Genomic DNA, 24,156 nt, shown 5'->3' with positions numbered 1-24,156 from the left:
GCCAGGCCCCACAGCAGCTGCAGCATCCCCTGTATACAGCCCCAGCCACTACCCCCTCCCTGCCCCCAACCACATAGCCTTTAGCTTTCCCCTGCCTGCACACAACCACTATCAACCCCTTCCCTGCACCCAGAGCTGGCTGAAAGGCTGGCAACTATTAAGTTCAGATTGAGTCTCACCAAGGAAAACCAGCGTGAGGAGAAGCTGCACACCTGGCCAGGTAAGAAGGCTCCTGGTCGGCAAGCTGTTTTACGTTTTATTTAGTAATTAGTCGAGAGTCAGGTTGGGTCTTTACTTCCACCATAAACACCCAGATTTTACATTAGAACAACCCAAACCAGTATCATGGTGCAAGCTGGCCAACAACTACTTTGTTTAAAATACGCCTACACACACATGCACACACGCGCACACACACACACACACAGGGTGTTACTACAGAGCAGCTGTGGTACCACTGTTGTGTGGCTGACAGCTCAGTTTCACAGGGAACGAACGGCGTTTGCTGGCTGAATGCCGTGTTTGGCTCTCACCAATTTCTGCAGGGAAGTTTCACTACAAGAGTTTGGTTCTGAAGCTCAGGCTGTTTTGCCGAGTGCTGCATGGGCCCCGTCACCACCAGGGAAGGAAGCCCAGGATGCTGTTTGCAGCCTTAGTCATGGGCCGCAGGGATACAGGTTTGGGAACCTGGTTATCAATCTCTGACCACAGCGAGTGCTGGCATGTCTCCTCCTGCTCCCCGAGCAGACACCTGCCCCAGGCCCCACCCTGCCCTGCAGACTACAGCCTTTTGCACAGAAACTCCAGGACCCAGGGTCCATTCAAGCCAAGCCCCAGACATATACCATGTTTGATGCAAGCAACCCACTTCCCAGCCCCCACGCAGGCCCAGCGCCAGCCCTGCTACAAGACACAGTGTGCAGAGTCCTCCTGGATCACGCTGACGCCTGAACAGCCGTGCAGCCCAGCGTTTGCAGCTAATGAGGCGGAGGCTGCAGGCCTGCCCTGGGGCGCAGGCAGGGCCCTGGCAGAACCCCAGCCTGCCTCCCCCCGCCTAGATCTCCTCTTCGTGGGGCCAGGAGCAAGGCAGCCGCTTGCCAGCCAGGGCGCTGCCAGGGTGCAGGCGTGCAAAGCGGCCCAGGGCCCAGATGGGGAAGACATTGCGGTAGGAGGTGTAGCTGATGGCACAGGACTTGTTGAACACCCCAGCGATGTTCTCCTGGGAGGGGAGAGATGGACAGAGGCGGGCTGGCAGGCAGGTGCTCCCGCAGGAGGTCCCACAAGCTATCCGCACTCACGCAGGACTGTTGAGGTGCTGGGCCAAGCACCCGTATCCCCTTGTTACCCTCCCTCCCGGCACACGGAGACACGACTCACTGCACACGCAGGCCAGGCTGCCCAGCCTAGGCGGGGACAGAGGTAAGTCGTTCGTGCAGCCTCCAGCATGTGGCACTGGGACCAGAGCCCAGCCCAGGCAATAATACAGTCCTTGGGCTGCACGAAGGGCTGCAGAGCTGAGACCTGCAGAAATCAGCCAGAGCTCCCCTGCAGCCACTCCCATGCCTTAACATGCTGCACCCACAGGGCCCGGACAGCTCCGGTCAGACAGACACTCCTGGTGCCAGCTGGGGCTGGGGAGGGCAGGGCCGGGCTGGCTGGGGCCGGGGAGGGCAGGGCCGGGCTGGGGAAGACAGGGCCGGGCTGGCTGGGGCCGGGGAGGGCGAACAACGGCCAGGCTGGCTGGGGCCGGGGAGGGCAGGGCCAGGGAGGGCGAACAACAGCCAGGGGTGGTGGGAGAGAGGGCCAGGCTGGCTGGAGCCAGGGAAGGCGAACAACGGCCGGGGTGGCTGGGGCCGGGGAGTGCAGGGCCAGGGAGGGCAGGGCTGGGCTGGCTGGGGCCGGGGAGTGCAGGGCCAGGGAGGGCAGGGCCGGGCTGGCTGGGGCTGGGCAGGGCCAGCCGGGGAGGGCGAACAACGGTCGGGGGTGGTGGGGGAGAGGGGAGGGGAGGGCAGGGCAAGGCCGTGCCAGGCTGGCTGGGGCTGGGCAGGGCCAGCTGGGCAGGGCGAACAACGGCCGGGGGTGGGGGGGGAGAGGGCCGGGCCGGCTGGGAATGAGGAGGGTGAACGCCGACGGGGAGGGGAGGGGAGGGGAGGGCAGGGCAAGGCCGTGCCAGGCTGGCTGGGGCTGGGCAGGGCCAGCTGGGCAGGGCGAACAACGGCCGGGGGTGGGGGGGGGAGAGGGCCGGGCCGGCTGGGAATGAGGAGGGTGAACGCCGACGGGGAGGGGAGGGGAGGGGAGGGCAAGGCCGTGCCAGGCTGGCTGGGGCTGGGCAGGGCTGGCCTTTCCAGGCAGGAGGGGGAGCGCTCCTGCCAGCTGCCCCACTCACTGCCACGTGACAGGAGACCCCAGGCCGGAACGAAATGGACACCTCTGCCCTCCCATGGCACCACGCTCAGCCTGCGGCTCCCCCTCCCAGAGCCTAGGAGCCATGGGGCAGCTTCTCCCCCCGGGAGGGAGCAGAGGGCAAGCGGGCGGCTGAGGTACCAGCTGGGACGGGCTGGATACAGGCCACAGAGCGGCCGAGAGCTGCATACCTGAGGCCAGTCACCATTGGGCAGCTGCTTGTCAATCAAAACCTTGATCCCCCTTTCCAGCACCCCGACGTCCGGGAACCTGCGGAGCAGAGGTCGGCGGTGCTGACAGAACAGCCAGCTGCCCCCACACCCTGCGTGCGGCCACATCTCCCCTCGGGCACCGCAGCCGGAACAGGGCGCCCGCCCCCCCACCGCACCCACACTCTCACCCTCTGCAGCCACACGACCCCCGGGGCTCCCCCAGGCTGCCGGGCAGGTGCCAAAGGCCCCGGTCAGCCGCACAGGCGATGGAGCTCCAAGCGCAACAGCCAGGCCTGCGACAGCAGCCGCCTCCTGCCCTGGGTGGCGGCCATGCCAAGGTGACCGGCGGCTCTGGCGTGCTGCTGCCTCGTGGAGCCCGGACGCGCTGTGGGATGGACCGTAGCCCAGTGCGGGGCGCTGGGGCCAGTCTGCAGCCATGGCTGGGCAAGCTCCATCCCTGGCGGTGCTTGATGCTGCCCTGGCCAGCACAAGTTAGCAGGACCCACTGGCCTCCTGAGGTTCTCCTCCAACCCTCATCTCCTGTGCAGTGACTGGAGCTGTCACTGGTTATCCCCCCCACGGGAACCAGCTACCAGGTGACTCCTGGCCACTGGGGCTTGGCTTCTGGGCTACCCAACAAGGACACCTGACAAGCACCGCTGGGCAGGCTGGGCGCGAGCGAAGGCCTCCACCGCCACGCGTCCTGTGCCCTCGGAGTCCCAGCCTCAGGCGCAGACCCTGCAGTGGGGGGCGGGGGGGGCAGGGCACACAGGAGGACGTGCTGCCATTGCAAAGCGGTCTCGGTGCTCCTACCTGACGGCCATGAGCCCCAGCAGGGCCCAGCAGGTGTTGTGGATCTGGGAGGCGGCACTCTGCACGTATCTCCGCTGCTCACACGACTCAAAGTCCTCGCCCCAGCCACCGTCCTCCATCTGCTTGGAGACCAGGAACCGGCAGGCCTGGGCCACCTCTCGGCAGGCGGCGCTGGAGGGACGAGGCACAGCAGCGGGAGTCACGGCGGGCAGAGACGAAGCCAGCGCAGCCTCCTGGGGCTCTGGGGGAAGGAGCTGGCAGTGCAGCAGAGCGTGTTCAGCCGGGGCCATGCACCTCTAGCGGGACCTGGGATGAGACCTGGTGCTGGGGCAGGAGCCTGGGGCCAGAAGAGCTCCCTCTGCAGAGCACACAGCTGGCTCTGCATGCCGGAGCCCAGCTGCCTGGTGAGCTAGCGGGAGCGAGGGCCCTGGGGCAGGGCCAAGGCCCCAAGGGGCTGCATCTCTCTGCCAGTGGGAGACGGGGGCTGCAGAGCAGGACAAGGGAGCCCTAGTTTGCAGTGAGAGATGCAGCATCTCCTGTGTGCAAGGACGGCGCCAGACACACCAGGCAGCGCCCGCAGGCCCTGGGCAGAGAGGCAGCCGGGCACCACGCAGAGCTGTGCTGACTTCCACACTCACCCGTCCTGGTAGGTGTGCTGCAGACAGGCAAAGGCCTCCAGCCCGAACCAGGTGCCATAGGTAAAGCACACGCCCCAGCTCCTGCTGGGAGAAGAGCACCAAGCTCAGGCCGTGCACCGCGCTCTGCAACCTACCGCCACCAGTCCCGCACGGACAGCTGGGCTCAGCAAGACCCTGCCTCTCGGCGCCCCACCACAGACACAGCGAGAGCCCATCGCCTCTCGCCCCCCGGCCATGCTGAGCCTTCGCTGGCTCTGTCCTGCACACGGACTGGAAGTCCCGACCCTCGCGCCGCACCTCTGGCTCACCCACTCCGCGAGCCAAGGGGGTCGGTCAGTGACTGCAGAGCGCAGGGCCTGGTGTGCAGGGCCCGGACAGCCTGTAACAGGCCCGGGCGCTCTGAGCCCCCCGGCTCTCCCAGCCAAGGGGGTCGGTCAGTGACTGCAGAGCGCAGGGCCTGGTGTGCAGGGCCCGGACAGCCTGTAACAGGCCTGGGCGCTCTGAGCCCCCCGGCTCTCCCAGCGAAGGGGGTCGGTCAGTGACTGGCACAGCTGGCTGTGAGGGAAAGAGACGGCTGACCCAGGGCAGGCCCCACACCTCCTGCCCCACGCAGAGTGGAGCTCGCTGTAGCCGCGGTGCGTGGCCACTCACCCTTCCCATGAGCCGTCAGCTCGCTGCATCCTGCGGCAGAACTCCAGGCCCCTGCACAGAGTCTCTCTGGACACGAGAAGGGGGTTCCTTAGTGCAGGTGTCCTGCCTCCTGCCAGCCCAACCCAAGGGCTCCTTGGGAGCTCGGCAGCCCCTCTGGGGAGCAGGGCCCGGCCCCTATCAAAAGCGTCACTCGAAGGCTATAAGCTGCAAGGTGGACTAAGCTGCCCCAGCCCCTGTGCACATGCCTGACCGTGGCCCTGGGGGCCAGGACCTCCACCCCCAGCCTTAGCCAACCGGTCTGTGGCTGAGACACAGCTCGCGTGGGCTCCCAGGGCCCCGCTGGTGGCCACGTGGCCCTTGGGCGTGTTGCTCTGGAAGGGCAGCTGGGAGAGGAGAGCCCCACCATGCCAGAGCAGTGCTGCCCAGGGGCGGGCACCTGCCAGCGACACAGGCCCTGCCACACGCAGGGCGCCTGGCGGGACAGTGGCGGCCGTGTTCACATGCTGGGTTACTGGGCTTGTTCCCAGAGCCGGGGGGATGGCAGGGTCTGCCCTGCAGGTCGGGGCGCACAGGCAGTGCCGGCCCAGGCTAGCAGGTCCTGCTCACCCACCTCCCCAGGTACAAGATCTGCACTGATGCTTGCTGCGGCCCACCGTTACCTGACCTCTGGGGCCCGGTGCTCAGGGAAGGCCTCGTGGAAGTGCTTCAGCGCCTGCAGCACGGCCGAGGTGCACTCCACATAGCAGTAGTCGATCATGATGTCGCCTGCCCGACAGGAGAAGTGGCTGTCAGACAGGGCCCGGCAGCCAGCCAGCACCTCAACGGCACGCTGGGCTCTGACAGGGCCCTGCCTCCCCAGTGCTCACCCCTGGCAGAAGCTGCGCCGAGTGGCTGCGTCTGGGGCCAGGCACTGGGCGTGGGCTTGCACCCAGCCCCCGGCCCGCCCTGGGAGCACTCCCAGTGGAACTGGCCCTGCTCACCCCGCACTGCTGGGAGAGGCCCCAGTGCGCTGCCCTTACCGAACACCTCCGAGGGGTTGAGCAGCTCCAGCAGCCGGCCCCCTCGCTTGGTCTCGTACGTCGCGAAGCCTCCGTCAGGATTCCTCATGCTCAGCAACTGCCCAGGCAGGGAAAGGACGAGACAGGCCATGTGCACCAGCCTCCTTCACCCCCTGCTGCAAACCACCGGGCGTCTGTCCCTGACCCTGCGGCCAGAAGGGCTGCAGAGCACAGGCCAGGCTCTGCCTGTGTGGGGAGAGAGCTGTCCAGCCCAGCCCGGCCAGGTTCCCCAGGCAGGGCTGGTGAGCGGCCCCCGGGCGGCACGAGGCACGGCACACACCCTGCTGGGGCCCAGCTCCCATCCTGACGCTGCCAGGCCCAGGGTGCCGGCGCCCGCAGGGGAGAGCCCCGCTTTGATGAACACCCCCCTCGGAGGCCATGTGTTTAATCTCTTCAGAAATGCGCGGCGCTGCCTGTGGCACCTCTTACCACATTCACGGCGTCAAAGAGGCGCTCGGCGGGGACGTGCTCGGTCAGGAAGGGACATTTCTCCTGCAGCAGCATCACTGACTTCAGCCCCTCGGCGGTGCAGTCAGCCACGATCCAGCCGCAGTCCCGGGTGCTGAAGGGGAATCCACCCTGGGGAGTCGGGTGCCAGCACTCAGCCCTGGGGCGCGCAGAGCGAGGGACAGCCCTGCACACTCTGCCCTGCCCGGGGAGCGACGCGGAGCCGCCTCACGTTCCACCCTGCACACGACGTGGGGGGAGCTCACGGCCGCTCCCCGCCCGGAGTCCGCCAGGAGGCAGAGTCCCGCTCAGGGCCGGGGGCACCAGCAGCTGCTGAGCAGCTGTCACCTGGAGGCTGGGCCAGAGCTGGGCCCCCACCAAAGTGCCACCCGTGGGTGCACACAGGCACTCACCGGGCACCAGGCAGCAACAGGAGGCCCAGGACATGGAGCAGGCAAGGCCTGGCGCAGGCCCCAGTCTGCCCCAGCGCGGGCCTAGTGCGGCCCCATCTGCCCCAGCTCGGGCCCTGGTCTGCCCCAGTGCGGGCCTAGTGCAGCCCCATCTGCCCCAGCGCGGGCCGATCTACCCCAGCACGGCTCGGGCGCAGGCCCAGTGCGGCCCCATCTGCCCCAGCACGGCCCAGGCGCAGGCCCCGGTCTGCCCCAGCGCGGCCTAGTGGGGCCTCATCTGCCCCAGCGCGGCCCGGGCGCAGGCCCAGTGCGGCCCCATCTGCCCCAGCACGGCCCAGGCGCAGGCCCCGGTCTGCCCCAGCGCGGGCCTAGTGCGGCCCCATCTGCCCCAGCACAGCCCAGGCACAGGCCCCGGTCTGCCGCAGCACGGCCCAGGCGCAGGCCCCAGTCTGCCCCAGCGCAGCCTAGTGCGGCCCCATCTGCCCCAGCACGGCCCAGGCGCAGGTCCCGGTCTGCCCCAGCGCGGCCTAGTGGGGCCTCATCTGCCCCAGCGCGGCCCGGGCGCAGGCCCAGTGCGGCCCCATCTGCCCCAGCACGGCCCAGGCGCAGGCCCCGGTCTGCCCCAGCGCGGCCTAGTGGGGCCTCATCTGCCCCAGCGCGGCCCGGGCGCAGGCCCAGTGCGGCCCCATCTGCCCCAGCACGGCCCAGGCGCAGGCCCCGGTCTGCCCCAGCGCGGGCGTAGTGCGGCCCCATCTGCCGCAGCGTGGGCGTAGTGAGCCCCCATCTGCCCCAGCGCGGGCCGGGCGCAGGCCCAGCACAGACCCGTCAGGGGGTGCAGCCAGAGCAGTGGTGGAGCCTGGGGGCAGGTGCTCCTGTTGTCTGCACCTCGCCTGTTACAGGGACCCTCATAACTACCCACGGGAGGGCGCCTCCCCGCAGGCGATACCATCCTGGAGAAAACTACGCTGCCCCGGCCCAGCCACAGCAGGCCTCAGTGGAACTGCACCCCCTCTCCTTCCACGGCGACTGGCCCGCCGACCACCCCGGGCCCCGTTTACGCAGCCCCTCCCCTGCCCCCACAGCGACGACTAGCCACATCCCCCAGGGCAGACACGGAGCCACTGACGGTTCCGCTTCCTGTACCCGGCCCACGCCAGCCTGTGCCCTTTGTCCACGCAGGCCAGGCGCGTGCATGGTAGCCCTGCCCAGGCTGAGCCCAGCCGCCAGCCCCTGCAATCTCAGTCATGGGCACAGACTCAGCCAGGCAGCAGGGTCAGCCCTTGGCCAGAGCCTCCCGCGGGCACTATCCCAGGATGGCTGAGCTTTGAGTCCAAGTTCGCTCCTGCCCCAGAGGCAGCACAGAGCCGACAGCAGCCGGGCACACGAGGTCCCAGGGAACACCGGCACGTGGCAGCTGTACCTTGCTCATCTGGCGATAGTACTTCTGGTAGTTGGGCGGGTTCTCGGGAACCTGCAGGAGACAGGAGGAGCTCGCTGAGGAGCGGCAGGAGCCGGGCTGCTGGGAAGGGGGCCGTGGGCCCGGGGTCTGGGCGGGAAGGAGTTGGGGATGGAAGGTCGGGGCAGGGTCTGCGGCAGGGTCTGGGGCACTTATGTAGCACAGCTCTGGGAGCAACGAGGGAGACGCATGAGGCGGCGTGTGCTGCCAGCAGCGTGCAGGCTGCCGCGGCGGGAGGGAGAAGACATGACACACAGAGGCATGCAGAGCCCCCAGCCAGGCAGAGCCACCACACACGAGGCCTTCAGCGGCTGCGACCCCAAACACCCCCTTGAGAGTCCAGCCCTGGTCGCAGCAGATCAGGGCCAGCCAGGCTGGGTTCCGGACGTGTCCAAGGGCTCGCAGATCCCCCTGCAGAGCAGCGTCAGGCAGGTGCTGCTTCACGAGGCCCAGGGCGTCCCTGCCGCACTCCCAGCCCTGCACCTGACCTGCAAACCAGGTGTGGTTCCGGCCCACACCGCCTGGGTGCAGCTCAGCTCTGGGGCTCCCAGGAACAGCACTGTGACACCAGCCTCCTTCCGGCAGCCCCAGCAAGCTCCTGGCTGTCAAACCCGGGCTGCTGCCGTGCTCCCACCCCACCAGCTGCGACCGCAGCTCACACCCCTCCTATGCCCCCGTCTTGCCAAAGTCCCTGTGGGCTGCCCCCACCCAGCACTCACCTGGGTGATCCGGAGGAAGCGATGGGCCTGCCCGAGACAGGGCACGAACGCCGGGTCGCTGTGAGCGCCAGCCTAGGCGGGGGCAAGGACACAAGACGAAGGGACGTCACCGCTTGGGTCGCTGGGCGGTTCTGTTCTTTGGGAAATGTAACTAGAAGGGACGAGATCTCCTGGTGCCTGCGCCGGACATGGGCGCCCTTCGGCAAGAGTCAGCCACAGCCCTGGCGCTCCACCCAGCAGCGCTGCCAGGGGCGGCTCACGCCGCACGGTCGGAGCAGCAAGGAACAGGCCCCTCGGGCGCAAGTGAGGAGCATCGTCCCGCTCTGGGCTGGACCCCTGAAAGCGCCGTGCCCCTATCGCTCGCTCGGCGCGGCCCCACCCATATGGCGCTGGGCTCTGGGTGGGTTTCACTGCAGCAGGTTCATCTCCAGCCCAGTGCCCCAAGCAAGCACTCGGCAGCTGCCCTGGGCCCTGCCCCTCCCCCACACAGCAGGGGGCCACCGCCTGCACCCCACTGGGGCCAGGACAGCTCTCAGGGCCATTCCCGGCCTGAGGGACAGACCCAGCTGCTCCTCCCCATGCCCCTGCACAGGCAACGCAGGTTCCACGTGTCATGACAACGCTGCCAAGCTCCAGGGGTTACTCCAGGGATAGGAGCCCTCCTCCAGTGGCACCCAGCACCCGAGATCCAGGCTCCCCGCACACGCCTGCCCCCACCCGACGCCCTGGGCACCAGCCGCACCGCGTCCTTTGCGAGTGCTCGGCGCTCCTCGGGCCGCAAGCCCGCAGGGCTCGTGCTGCACTGCCAGCTCCTGCACCAGCACCGGGCACTCGTCTCTGGCCTAGGCCATGCAGGGGCCCAGACTAAAGAACTGGCTCCATCTGGTCAGAGCACCGGGGGCTCCCTGGGCGGCTGCTGAGGCCCCAGAGCCAGGCACTGAGCAGAGTGCAACATGCTGCCCAGCTGAGGCCCACGTCCCTGGGGGCAGCGTGGGACTATGGGCTAATTACCTCCAAAAAGGCTTGGATGGCAAAGGCTGTGTCCCAGAGCTGGGACCCGTTGGTGCCCTGCAACGGAAGAGCGAGTGCTGAGAAGTGGCAGCTTTTCCATCTGCCCCACGCGTCCTGCCCTGTGCTACGAGCCGCACGGCACAGGGGCCACCACACTGGCTGCAGGCTGCCAGCCTGCTGCACTGGGCCCCGTGCCCAGGGAAGGTTGCAGCCTAAAGGAACCCACCAGGGCCAAAATGGGCAGTAGGAGCCAGGCAGTGGGGGATCGTGCCCTCCCCCGCCACGTTAGTTTGGAGCCTGCTCCGGCTAGCCTCATGCAGTGTGGCCCCAGACACCTCACCCAGCCCAGCGCTGGTGCGCATCACGCCCCAGCCTCCACACTGCCTCCCACCGCAGTGCCTGGGAGCAGAGCTGTAGGGACGGGCAGGGGCGTTCTGAGCTGCGGGTGAGGCAGAGCCAGAGGGTGAGAGCTGCAGGGGCTGGCTGTGGGACAGCAGGTACAGAGTCCTGCTGTGCCCGAGATGAAGTGGCTGGCTGGGAGCGAGGGGCCACGCTGCTCCCACTGCCAACCCCCGCCAGCCTGAGCCAGGAGGGGCCAGGGCTCGTCCCAGGTGTGCTGAGTGCAGCAGGAAAGGCGCGTTCCTGGGGCGGCAGCTCCCCCAGGCAGAGTGACCTGGCGAGACGCCCTTTGCCGAGAGTGCTCAGCCCCCCAGCCGAGGGACCCCGGCCCAGCCCGGCCAGCTCAGCAGCAGCCAGCACGCCCTCACCCCCGTTGGCTGCCAGGCCTGCAGTGCCGTACCTGCATCTTCAGGCCGTCCAGTCCCAGCCTGCCAGGGAGAGAGCACAGCATTACGCCAGCCTGAGCAGAGCAGCTGAGCCCCACTCCTGTGGCTACCGGGGGCGCCTGACAGCCCTGCTCCTGGGCTCTGCCTTTGGGGGCAATGGGCTCCTCAGGTGCTCTGTCCCCAGTGCCCCCCCACAACTGGGAGCCAGTAGGACTCACTAACAAGGAGCTGGCTGCTGCTCAGGGCAAGACCCTCCCCTTCCCAAAGCACCCTGCTCCCAGGGCCCAGGCAGCGGGGCAGCCCTCGGAGCACAGCAGGGTCCCCCGGCAGGGCTGGGCAGCAGGGTCCCTGTTAGGGCTCAGGGACTCCTGCGTGGGGCAGGTGGCTTTCCCTTGTGCAGCCAGGCACAGCCACGGCCTTACCAGAGGTAGTCGGGGACCCTGGAGACGTGCTCCTGGAAGGCCGGGGAGCTTGCCCCCTCCACGTGCCAGCGAACCAGCATGTTAATGGTCTTGGAAATCTGCCGAGACAGGTGGTGTCATGCCCTGCAGAGTGCAGTGGGTAGTCGGCTGGGGCCCTGCCCGGCGACGAAGGCAATAGCTCCCTGGTGGCGAGCAAGCCGTGTCTGGGCACCCAACGGACCCCTGGTCCCCAGAGTGCAGGAGACGCAGTCACACCAGGGCCCTCCCTCTCTTCTCTCCTCCATCAGCTGCTCCCAGCAGAGCCTCGGCAGGGAGAGCAGCTGGCACACCCTGCCTTCCTGGCCAGCGCTCCCCCTCTCCTCTCCTGCCCCAGTCACCCCGACAGCGTCCCTGCGCATGCAGCACCCGGCATGACAGCCCACAGCTTGCCAGCATCGCTGGCACCAGGGGTACATGGGAGTGGCAGAGCCTGTACAGAGCCGGCAGAGCCCAGAGCCAGGGCTCCCTCTGACTTTTCCATCCATGGGCAGGATAAATTTTGCTGTGCACCAAGTCAGAGGCAGGCCTGCTCCCCCAACAGGCACACCGGCTGCTGGCTGTGGGTACCCGGTGACTGGCTGGGCGGCCGCCCGAGCATCCAGCTTCCACGGACGCGGCCTGGGCCCGGGCCTGTTTCCCACGCACAGGCAGGAAGCGCAGCTCGTTTGCTGGGCGCGCTGAGGCACCGCCTACCGGGCCGATGCTGATGGCCTTGGTGAACGAGTCATCAGCCCTGATGTGGTCATACAGCTCCGCGATGGCTCGCTGCCGCAGCCAGACGCTGTGGTGGGCTTCGTACACATTCAGGATGGCTGGGACGGGAACAGGAGAGACTCAGAGCTGCACCGATCAGCTCTTGTATGTACGAGGCCTGAGCCCAGAGGGCTCCCCGAGTTCCTGCCCCAGAACGCTCCAGCCCTTGACTAACGCTGGGTCATTTCCCCTCTGCTCAGCCCTCGACATGGCCAGGGGAAGGCAGGATGCTGCAGACAGGGGCCTGACCCAGTGGGATTCAGATCCATTCAGTGCCTTAGCACACAGCTGCGAGCCAGAGCTGTCCTACGTGCCCCGATGGCACACTGCCCCGGGTTAGTAATCTCCTGGCTTGCAGCCCCCGCCATCCCAAGATCCTGCCGGCAACCCAAGCTGGGCAGGAGGCGAGGGCCTGCCCAGGGCTTTGAGGCAAGGCTAGTGGCTGCCCTCAGCTCTGACAGGGCTCACAGCAGCTACCCCCCCGCCCAGCCAGGCCTGGCCAGCGCCCCACTCACCGTAGGCGACGGTGAGCAGCCAGCTGTGAGGTGTGTACAAGTCACAGGCTGCCACGTTGTTCCTCTGGGCTGGCCAGTCAATGCTGGAGTAGTCCTGGACATACAGCTCCTGGCCGGGAGCAGGCCAGAGATTAGCAGCCAGCCATTAGTGGTGCCAAGGGCAGAGGAGCTGCAAGGGTCCATGGGTCGGCCACGGCAGCCAGGGGAACAGGGCTCATTTGCACACCCCGACGCGCTCAGGGCAGCACTGCCTGGCCTGCTCCGCAGGCTCTGCGTCAGCCACTGGGACAGGTCCCACGGGGGAGCAGCTCCCAGCCCCTGCTGAAGGGAAGGCGTAACAACAGGAGGGAGCTGATGAGAGCCTTCAGCCTCCCTCCGGGGGGAGCAGCAGGAACCCGCACAGCCCCTAGCGGGGGAAAGAGGACTGGGGCGGGGGGGGGCTGAAAGGTCTGACTTCCTCCCGGCCAGAGGCCTGTGTGCCAGACCCCACCCCTGCGGGAGAACACAACACCATGGCATGGCACCCTTTGGAGGGGCGGCGTGTCAGGCGCCCAGTGGCGTCACAGAGAGCAGGACTCAGCACCCTGACATCGGACACCCCTGGGAAGCTAAGGGGACCACCCAAAGGTCACTCACCCCCGTGGAAAGCGCCAGCCTCCAGCACTGTGATGGACGCATGGCAAAGGCCGTGCTATGGCATTCACTGTCCTGGCCTTCCTTCCTGCCCAGCCCTCCCAGCCTTCTCCTCTCCCAAACGCCTGCCCATGGGCTCCTTCCACCCCCTAATCCACCAAGGGCATCAGCTGTGGGGGGTGGCTGGGCCTCACACTGGCTGCTAGAGACCAAGACGGTTGCAGTGGGGGCTGGGGTGCCCACCTCAGAGCAGCAGGTGACTGGCTCCCAGGGTAGAACGACCTTCCCGGGGAGAAGAGACAAGGTGCCGAAGGGGAAGTGAGTCAGAACCAGAACCAGTGGCCGGAACGATGGAAGCAGAAGGGACCTCCAGAGCTAATCCTGTGCAGGCCCCAGGCCCCTGGCAGGACCAAGCACCAGCTAGACCTCCCCAACAGGCGTCGGTCTGACCTGCTCTTAAACGCCTCCATGGTGGAGGCCCTGCGGCCTCCCTGGCCATTTACTCCAGTGCTTCACCCTGGCAGCGAAGGAGCCAAATTCCTAGCGTCCGACCGACACCTCTCCAGCCACTGGGGCGAAGCCAGACACAGCCAAAGTGGCCTAACGCCTGAGCACAGAGGGCAAGCAGCCGAGGGACTCTCTCTCTTGATGCCTGCAGCTCCAACTGGCGGCCTTTCCGGAGGCCACACTGGGTTCGTTCCAGGGACCTTCTCTGGCCTGTGTCAGACAGGGGATCCGCCAGTCCCTTGAGACGGGCAGCTGGACATCGGGTGCACGCAGGTCCCCCTTGGAAGGTCACTACTGCACCCAGGAAGGCAGAGCCCTTCCCGCTGCCAGCCGAGCTGGGATGCTGCAGCGGGAACAAGCCAGTGGCTGCACGTGGACGCTGAAGGGCTTTACCCAGCACAGGCCAGGCGTACCTCAGCCCGAAGCTCATGGGAACGCACAGACGGCCAGCCTGGCTCTTTCAAGCAACACCCCCGGAAGAAGCAGAAACAGCCCACACGCAGACACACAGCAGGCACAAGGAGGCTGCAAGGGAATGGGCAGGGCCAGCCAGTCGTGGCACCAGCAGACAGGAAATCGTGGAAGCTGGCAACGGTCACGGGCCTTGCTAGTGGAGCAGGGAGCCAACGCAGCCATCAGCGAGAGCAAGCCACTGGGCGTGCTGACCTCTTCACCACAGGGAAGGAGGCAGACTGAAGGACAGAGGTACGGGGCAGGGCTGCTGGGAGGTGGCCAGGCTGTCGCGGTTCCTGCCCAGCAGGGGTTAGACCGGGGAGCTATGGTGGTTGCGGGGGGAAAACACAGGTCCAATGTGGGGAGGGGATTACATCCCAAAGCATCCCTGGGGATTGTCCTCTGCAGGGCCTGGGGTCTGCTCCCAGGGAGGAGGTTCAGGGCCAGGTGACTAGACACAGCCGGGCCGTGGCAGGAAGGGTCCCCAGGCTACCACTCCGCAGAGCAGGGCGGGTGCCGGGGGAGCTTGTTCACCTGTCTAAGGCTCTGCACAAGCTCGTCCTCCTCAGCAGTCAGGCGCGTGGCGTAGCAGTAGCTCATGGGCAGGTACACCTGGCGGCAGTGGCACCACAGAGTGGAGGGGTGCGCCGGCATCCACGGTGGGAGCAGCCTGTCAACCAGGGAGGTGCTGTCAGCGGGGACACGGGCACAGCCCAGGGCAGGCTGCGGAGCAGGCGTGGGTAACAGGAGAGGAGCCAGAGCCCTCAGCTGGAGCCCAGAGACTCTTCTGCGGCCTGAGAAAAGTCTCTGGGCTCTACCAGTGAGGCTGCTCTCCTGCGTGGGGCCTCTGCCAACAGACGGTGCCGGATTCCCGGGGGCCGTGCTACCCAGCTCTGGAGGGAGGGGACAAAGAGCCTCCTCTGTGGGGAACACACCGCTCCTTTCCCTGCAACCAGCCAGCCGCCCCATACTGCCGACCTGCTGCTGGCCCCACAGCGGTCCCTGAGCACCGGGACGCTGTGGCTCCCCCGATTCCAGGACATGGGCAGCCATGGGTAGGAGCCACGTCAGGACCTAGCAGAGGGTCGGCCCCAGGAAGAGGGACTTGCAAAGGGCAGTGGGTGGGTCTGGGGACTGGCAGAGAGAGGTCGGAAGGCTGGAGGTGGAGCGGGTGAGCTAAGCTTGGACGAAGGAGGGATGGTCATGATGGGCCCATGGCCCCAAAGCCTGGCCCACGCTGCGCAGAATGGGGGACTGGCGAAGGAGGGGGTTGCTCTCAGGGACCCTGGGGTTCTGCATCAGGCTCTCTGCTGGGTGCTGCTACAAGGAAACAAGGCTGTGACCTGGGACAGGAAATCCACCTGCCCAGCAGGTAAAGTTTGCACCTACCACAGCTCCGGGAGCAGCGTGTTCATTCCCTCCCAGCTGTAAACGTTCAAGACGGCCAGCCAGAACTTCCCCCAGGACGGGATCCCCACCGCACCGCCTGCGGAGACACCCAGACCTGGCTCTGACAGCAGCCACTGGGACAGGGCTGTGGCCGCGCCGTGCGACAGCGCACAAAGAGAGGCTCCTGACACCGGCTGGGGGACGCGCACACTAAGGGCACAGCTCACAGACAGACACGGCCACTCAGATACCACGCCGGGGACCGGCAGGTTTTCCACGTGAGGTGCGGCTGGAGAGACCACCGAGCCTGGGGTCATGGAGCCAAGCAGCGAAGCTAAGCCACGCCAGGGGCTGGGGCCGGCTATTTAACCCACTGCCAGGAGACAGACTGGGTTTGCGTGTACCTGATCCCCACACAGACATGTTCGCATCCAGCCAAGGAGCCGAGGTGTCACCACCGCTCCGGAAGATAAGGGCAGCACGGTGCTGAGCTTGCAGGATGCTGCTACACGTGCTGGGAGGAGCTGGGGGCAGATGTGCTGAAGTGATGGGGCACAGCGGAGGACAAGGCATGGCAAAGGCTCGCACCTCTGGCTGCAGGTCCCCTCGCCTACCACTCACCCCTTCGGAGCTGGGCAAGGCCTTCCCACCAGCCCCAGCCCAGCCTCACGGCTGCTGGGGAGCAGGAGGCCAGAGAGCCCCAGCCGTAAGCTGACCTTTGCTGTGGAGGTTGACGCGAGCCCGCACAAGGTCAGGGTCGTCTGGCCCCACACCCAGGATCCTCAAGGACACGTAGTTCAGCGCTGTGCCGAACACGGTCGACTTGTCCTCCACGTGCCTGCCGCACACAGAGAGGGCAGGGTCAGGGGCAGCTGAGTCCCGGAGCAACCCCGGGAGACTGGTTTCACCGGGGAGAGCCAGGGGCCAGGGTTCCAGCTAGCTAGGCAAGGGCAGGGTAGGCAACCTGAGTGGCTGCAAGCCCAGGAGCGCTCCGGCGAAGGAGAGCTCTGGCCACACTGTTCTCCGTGGCACTGCAGCACTGACCAGCTCACACTCGGCAGAGCGCCGAGCCGCTTCCCACCCAAGGCAGCAGCAGCCCAGGCTGCAGGGGTGGCAGGAGAGCCCAGCTGGGGCCTCGCCCTGTCCCGCTGTCCCACGGGCACTACCAGCGTCGGCAGCCCCCGCCCCGGCATGGTGGGATTTATACGGCCGCACTGCCCGAGCTGACAGGACCCCAGAAGCGCCCACGACTTGATCACGACATCCGAGCATCTTCCCTCAGGCTCATCCCGCTCCTTGCGGTGGTCGGCGTGGAGCTGGGGGTGCCAGGGCTCTCGCTTGCTGGGGAGGAGGTGAGGCACACTGAAACTGAGCCCATTTCCAGCACTGTCCCTCGTTTCCTAGTGCACCTCTGCACCCTGCCCTCCTTCCTGCAACAGGGGCCGGCCGAGACAAGGGAGTGCAGGCGCATTTTTCTACCGGGGTGTCTTTCCTCTCTGCCAGAGCCTCGGACCACAGGCCCTCCTGCCCCACCAGAAATGGCAAAGACTCTGCTCCAGGGAAGCCCAGAACATAGGCATTTAACAACAGCTGGAGCCCGGCCCCCAACCCCATCCCCCACTGCTCCCAGCAGTCTGGCCCCACCTGCAGGAAGGCTCCCCTGCCCCAGGGCGTTTAATGACCCAGCCAGCCCACCCTAGGGACACATCTCACCACTACAGCTGCTGTGTGCCTCCCCAGGGTGGGCCAGTGCAGAGCAGCACAAAGCAGGCGGAGCACCAGTTGACACCTAGCACTGACACCCGAGATACCTGGCTACGTTATGGCGGACCTGTCACAACGGAACAGGCTTCCACGCTGGCCAGGGGCTCCCGCAACATCCATTCGCGCCACCCACAGCAGGAGGGAGGAGACAGAAGATTCCGCGTGACTCACAAGCCCCAGCCGCCATCCGGGAGCTGCACCGAGCGCAGGTAACGCACCATCTCCTTCCTGTACGCCTCCGCCAGCGGGATCTTGGCAACGTGGCAGGTGATCAGGAGACCTGGTGGACAAAGCAGGCTGCACCAGAGTGCAGCAGCAGGGATGCTCTGGCTGGGCAGGGCACAAGAACTCCCTGGAGCAAGGGCTCCAAGCCAGCCCTGCCCGGAGAGCTCAGGGAGCGGCTGCAGCACCCCAAGGCCAGCGGCTCCCGGAGCACGCTCAGGGCCACCCAGACAACGCGTATTGCAACGTAACAGCCGCACGACCTTCCCCAGCATCCCCGCTTCAACCCCATGGTAGAACAGGCTGCTGGGGCGGCAGCACGCCAAGGGAGGCCCTCCCTTGGCCAAACCAGGGGGAGGGGATGTAACTGGCTGCGCGGCTCCCGCTTCTGCACAGTGGGCACCAGCTTGCCGTTGAGCAACACAGACAGGGTCACTGGTGGGAAAACAAAGAGCCGCTGGAGAGCCACTCGGCATGCCAGGGGCTGGCAAGATGCTGCCATGCCCAGACCTGTGATGGCACCAGACCCTGACCCACCTCAGGCAGCTAACTGAGGGGCAAGAGCCACGGACCCCCCAGGCCCTGCCTGGCACACCCTATCCCACCCCGTGCAGGGAGCTCACGTTCATTCACCGTACCTGGCAGCAGGAAGAGGGGCCCCCCGTAGTCACCGGCCCAGTGCCCATCCTCTGCCTGCAGGCCAGAGTAGAACCTCGCCCCATTCAGTGCTGCTCCCTGGGCTGTGCTGGCCGGGGGCAAGGCTTTGAAGCACGCACTCTGCAAAGGAAGAGGAGGGGGACAAACAAATCAAAAGAGTGATGCTCCAACTCGCGCACCAGGCATGGCCAGCTGCCAAGGCCGCGGTAGGTTCCCGGCACCACACGGCCTGGTGCAGACAGGGCAGGGGGGAACCAAGTGCCTATGGCAGCACTGCCATCCCGGGGTGACCACGGCATGCATGCCCCCACAGGGGCCCACACGGCACCAGCCTGCCAGAGCACGCAGAAGGGACAGCTCAGCCACTGGGGGCAGGGGACAACGGCAGCCCTAGGGGAAGTGCAGCCAGCCCTGCCAGCACGGGGATCGGGTGAGGCCCCAAGCTCAGCCTTGCAAGCACGGGGCCGTGAGGGCAAAGCCAGCCACCCACCGTGTCCAGGCCCAGGCAGTGCGCCTCCAGCCCGCTCTGCTCCCGCTCGCTCTCCTCGCCAGCCTCCAGGTACCGCCATCGCTGCCGCCCCTCTTCGTTGCTCAGTCGCCAGCGGGTGAGGTCGCTCGCGGGCGCCGTTTTGTAGGGGCCGCCCCTCCTCCGCAAACACCTGGGGAGAGCCCCGGGAGCCGGCCACGTCAGGGGCATCAGGCCCTGCAGTGCAGACGCCCGCGGCAGCGCTAGCAGCAGACGGGAGCCCAGCGAGCGCTCTGCTCCGGCCAGTGCTTCGTTCTGCTCTGCAGGACTCCAAAGGGGTGAGCACACGGCTCAGGCCACGCTCACCTCACCAGCCGTGGTCAGAGCGCGCCTGAGACCGGCAGCCGGCCCCATCCCGACACTGCTCCACGCCCTAGCCCTTTCCCACCTCAGCCACTCCCCCGGCCCGGCCTGCCCAGGTCCTCGGCGAGCATCTCCTCCGGGCTGCACGGGGACTTGCCACCCCATGGGCAGCAGCTGGGCCATGGCCATGCTGGGCTGGGTGGGACACTGCACAGATTTAACGTGTCTCTGGGGGGCTAAGGGCTCCTGTGGACAGGCTCTGCTCTGCGCTGCCAGTGACTCTGCACAACCCTTCTGTGCAGCACAAGACGCTCCCACCTCCGAGCACGGGGCACCGGGGTGCGCTGCACCCCTCCCGCCCCCGCGCAGTGCCGAGCACGGGACACCGGGGACTCGGCCCCACTGGGGCCTCCGCGGGCCGGGGGACCAGTAAGAGGCTGTGAACGACAGGACGGCACACGCGGGTGTGACACACTCGCAGGAAGATGGACGGACAGACTCCCGCGCACTCACGGACGGACGGACAGACACGCGGACCGCCCCCCCCCGCGCACTCACGGACGGACACACGGACCGTCCCCCCCGCGCACTCACGGACGGACGGACACAGGGACCGCCCCCCCCACGCACTCACGGACAGACGGACAGACACACGGACCGTCCCCCCCGCGCACTCACGGACAGACGGACAGACACACGGACCGTCCCCCCCGCGCACTCACGGACGGACAGACACACGGACCGCCCCCCCCGCGCACTCACGGACGGACAGACACACGGACCGCCCCCCCCCGCGCACTCACGGACGGACACACGGACCGCCCCCCCCGCGCACTCACGGACGGACAGACACACGGACCGCCCCCCCCCCGCGGACTCACGGACGGACAGACACACGGACCGCCCCCCCCCGCGCACTCACGGACGGACGGACAGACACACGGACCGCCCCCCCCCGCGCACTCACGGACGGACGGACAGACACACGGACCGCCCCCCCCGCGCACTCACGGACGGACGGACAGACACACGGACCGCCCCCCCCCGCGCACTCACGGACGGACGGACAGACACACGGACCGCCCCCCCCGCGCACTCACGGACGGACACACGGACCGCCCCCCCCCCGCGCACTCACGGACGGACACACGGACCGCCCCCCCCCCCCCCGCGCACTCACGGACGGACGGACAGACACACGGACCGCCCCCCCCCGCGCACTCATGGACGGACACACGGACCGCCCCCCCCCCGCGCACTCACGGACGGACAGACACACGGACCGCCCCCCCCCGCGCACTCACGGACGGACACACGGACCGTCCCCCCCCGCGCACTCACGGACGGACGGACACACGGACCGCCCCCCCCGCGCACTCACGCCTCGTGCCCCATCTCCCCGCAAGGCTCTGGACACGCCGGGCCCGCGGCGCCTTCACCCGCTCGGCTCACATGGGCCCACGCGGCGCTGACCAATCGGGGCCTGCCGCGGTACAGGCCCCGCCCGCAGCCTGCCCCTCGCCCAATGAGAGGATCGGCCCCGCCCCCGTCAGCCCCGCCCCTCTCCCTCGGTCCCGCCCCCCGCAGCCTCCACCACCGCCAGCGGTGTGCCCGTTGCCCGGGCGGGGGCGCCCTGCCCTGCCCCGCCCCGCCCGGGTCCCTGCCCCGACACACACACACACACACACACACACACACACACACACACAGCGACATACACACGCACAGAGACACACACACACAGAGCGACATACACACACACAGACACACAGACACACGCACAGAGCGACATACACACACAGACACACACACACACAGAGACATACACACACACGCACGCACAGAGACACACACAGAGCGACGTACACACACAGACACACACACACACACACAGAGCGACATACACACGCACAGAGACACACACACACAGAGCGACATACACACACACAGACACAGACACACACAGAGCGACATACACACAGACACAGAGACACACATATGCACAGACACACACACACAGACACACACAGAGACATACACACACACAGAGCGACACACACGCACAGAGCGACACACACACAGACACACACACACACAGACATACACACACACGCACGCACAGAGACACACAGAGCGACATACACACGCACAGAGACACACACACACAGAGCGACATACACACACACAGACACACAGACACACACACAGAGCGACATACACACACACACAGAGACATACACACACACAGAGCGACACACGCACAGAGCGACATACACACAGACACGCACACACACAGAGACATACACACACACGCACGCACAGAGACACACACACAGAGCGACATACACACGCACAGAGACACACACACAGAGCGACATACACACACACAGACACACAGACACACACACAGAGCGACATACACACACACACAGACACAGAGACACACATATGCACAGACACACACACACACAGAGACACACACACAGAGACATACACACACACAGAGCGACACACACGCACAGAGCGACATACACACACAGACACACACACACACAGAGACATACACACACACGCACGCACAGAGACACACACACAGAGCGACATACACACACACAGACATACACACAGACACACACACATATGCACAGACACACACACACAGAGACACACACAGAGACACACACACAGAGCGACATACACACACACGCAGAGCACATACACACACACAAACACACATGCAGAGCGACATACACACACACAGACACACACACAGAGATATACACACACACGCACGCACAGAGGCACACACAGAGCGACATACACACACACAGACATACACACAGAGACACACACACATGCACAGACACACAAACACAGAGCGACACACACACAGACACACACACACATGCACAGACACACACACACACACACAGTGTGGCATTTTAAATTTAGAACTGGTCTAAATCTATTCCCTCACACCATTCCCTTTCTCAGCCAAACTTCCCGAAGACCCCACACACGCACTGCTGAGTTCCCAGGCTCACCCTCACTCCAGCAAGGGACTGGCCACTGATTGTGTCGTCAAACCCTGGTCAGGGGCTTTTGAGGGCTTACACGTCCCCAGCGTCTTTGGGCCAGAGACGCACACCGCCGAGCCTGAGCGTCACCCTACGCAAGGCCTCTGTTCTTGGCCAGACAACAGCTGGTCAGCCGGCAGGGGCATTGCCGCAGGGGCAGCATCAAAGGGTTGGGCCTGGAGGTGCAGCGCTGCGTTCCTGCTGCCCGGGTATGGCCGAGGGGAGGTCCACTCAGCACTGTTTGTACAACACGCGGTTTCAAAGACCCCGTTCAGGCCCCCGCTGCTGCCCAGCTTTGCCGTTAGCCGCCTCGCAGACCGGCCGTGCAGGCCCACAGTAACGCATACATGTGTAGCGCCAGGCCCTCCTGCCGCCCTGAACCTGGGGCCAATAGCGCATAACGTAATGCGGTTTGAACTGTAACTTACCTCGGTGTGCTGGGGGCTGCAAAGCCCACCCGTGACGCAGGTGCCCTGGTTCCAGCCAGCCCCGGCACACTGTGAGAGATGCACAGCGTGGGGCAGGAGGTCGACAGGAGCAGCTCTGCTCACTGGGAGGGCAGGCCAGGGAGAGACTAGACTCACCACTCACAGCTCCTGAGGCGTGGCTCAGGGCAGGGCAGCCAAGCTCTCTCCCACCAGTAACCAGCCTTCTGGAGGGATGGGCGGCCCTGCCTGGACTGCCTCCCGCACTGGGGTATCACTCCCAGTCATAGGAGCTCAGTTTGTGGGTGTCAAGTCCCTGGTGTGTTAAGGGACCGCCCCGCCGAGGGAGCGAAGTGGTACTGCTGCCTCAGGGGCGACTGGTCACACCTGGCCTCAGAGCCGCCCAGGGCTGAGCTATGCCTCCTAGCTACAGCCTGAGCAGCAGCCGTGTGGGAAGTGGCCCAGGTGTTCCTGGGAGCCAGCCCTTTGGTAGCCCTCACAAATCCCTGGGCTGGAGTGGGTGGGCTCTGGCCCCGCTTTCCCAAAACACCATTGCCTGGCAGGGCCACACGCTGGCCAGGGGGCAGTTCGCCCCACCAGTGCAGACCATCCCAGCAGGAGCTTGCAGGAAACTGCCAGCTGTCACAGCCACTTCGGGCCTGCCTGCACACAGGTGCTGCAGCGAGGGAGCGTGGCTGTGCACCTGCCGTTCAGAAGAAAGCGCCCGACCTTCTCAGAGCCTGTGCCAGGGGGCAGCGCAAGTTACCAGGAAACGTATTCAGGAGAGGAGGTTCCCTTTGAAAATCATCAGGGAGCGGTTATGGCGCCAAGCTGATGTTGTAAGATAACTGTCTCCCTCTTACACGTACGTTAGGTGGTGGATCCAACATGGGTAAAAGATTTTGCCCTTTGAGGTTATTTCTGCCACCACAAAGGTTCTGGGAGCACCATATATGTTGCTTGGGGCTCATCAAAAGTAACTGACCCAGAGTTCCCACCCCGAGCCCAGGTGGGGAGAGGCTCACCTCTGCCCATCACCCGTCCAGAAGCCAGGGGTCAGGACAGGACATATAAAAGCTGGGCCCAGGAGCTCGGTTGAGCTCCAGCCACCAGAAGGACCAGGTGCTGACCCTGCGCTCCCAGGCTGGGAGGCTGACACAGCCCTGGAGGAGACTGAAGCCTGGCCCGGACTGCTGGGCCCCCAGCTAGCCGTCACCAAGGAGGCACCACTGGCTAGTATGGAGCCCCTGCTTTACCCAGAGCGGGAGGCCCCCAGCCTGCTGCCAGTGAGGTGTGCCCTGGGGGGAAGGCTGGATGCAGCTGGGTATGGCTGGCTCAGCATATTCTGGTGTGGGCCCCGCTGACCCCAGTGGCAGCCTGCTCTACTGCCGGTAGGGCCCTGCACCCCACCCCCAAGCCCCTCCCGCAGCCTGTGGGTGGCAGGTGCCCCCCCTTGCCATTGCAGGCACTCACGGTTGTTTGTTGACCCTCTGCCCTGCTATGCAGCCAGACCTTTTCCTGCCCCTACCCTGAACCAGGGCGTGGCCTTGCACTGCAGGAACCGTTTGCTGCCCTGCCATGCACCAGGACCTGGGCTCGCCTGGCGCTGTCCTTGGCCCACCCACTGGTCTGAGCCTCTGGGCCACGGCCATGCGCCCTGCACCAGGACCTGGGCTCGCCTGGCGCTGTCCTTGGCCCACCCGCTGGTCTGAGCCTCTGGGCCATGGCCATGCGCCCTGCACCAGGGCCCGGGCTCGCCTGGCGCTGTCCTTGGCCCACCCGCTGGTCTGAGCCTCTGGGCCATGGCCATGCGCCCTGCACCAGGGCCCGGGCTTGCTTGGCTCTGTCCTTGGCCCACCCACTGGTCT

General features: G+C 66.2%; 1 protein-coding gene across 4 annotated transcripts; it reads right to left on the bottom strand.

The window, feature by feature from the left end:
* Nucleotides 1-245: 245 nt before the first annotated feature.
* On the bottom strand, nucleotides 246-20,248 carry LSS (lanosterol synthase). Of its 4 annotated transcripts, none has more exons than XM_075001393.1 (22): nucleotides 20,168-20,248; nucleotides 18,448-18,616; nucleotides 17,939-18,077; nucleotides 17,250-17,358; nucleotides 16,031-16,152; nucleotides 15,315-15,411; nucleotides 14,460-14,595; nucleotides 12,333-12,441; nucleotides 11,758-11,876; nucleotides 11,026-11,123; nucleotides 10,618-10,645; nucleotides 9,819-9,875; nucleotides 8,808-8,879; nucleotides 8,053-8,103; nucleotides 6,205-6,354; nucleotides 5,737-5,833; nucleotides 5,377-5,482; nucleotides 4,718-4,783; nucleotides 4,067-4,150; nucleotides 3,429-3,599; nucleotides 2,595-2,673; nucleotides 246-1,248 (listed from the first exon to the last, which is right to left on the bottom strand). In XM_075001393.1, exons 1-22 carry the CDS (start codon nucleotides 20,179-20,181, stop codon nucleotides 904-906), a joined length of 2,418 nt encoding a protein of 805 aa, XP_074857494.1. In that variant the 5' UTR covers nucleotides 20,182-20,248; the 3' UTR covers nucleotides 246-903. The 4 variants fall into 4 exon arrangements, with proteins under 4 accessions (XP_074857494.1, XP_074857495.1, XP_074857497.1 ...); XM_075001394.1 differs by having other exon boundaries at nucleotides 4,067-4,147; XM_075001395.1 differs by having other exon boundaries at nucleotides 912-1,219.
* Nucleotides 20,249-24,156: the final 3,908 nt, after the last annotated feature.

The sequence above is a fragment of the Carettochelys insculpta genome, chromosome 8 (assembly GCF_033958435.1).
Source record: "Carettochelys insculpta isolate YL-2023 chromosome 8, ASM3395843v1, whole genome shotgun sequence".
Classification (NCBI taxonomy): Eukaryota; Metazoa; Chordata; order Testudines; family Carettochelyidae; genus Carettochelys; species Carettochelys insculpta.
This window is presented reverse-complemented; position numbering and strand designations above follow the sequence as displayed.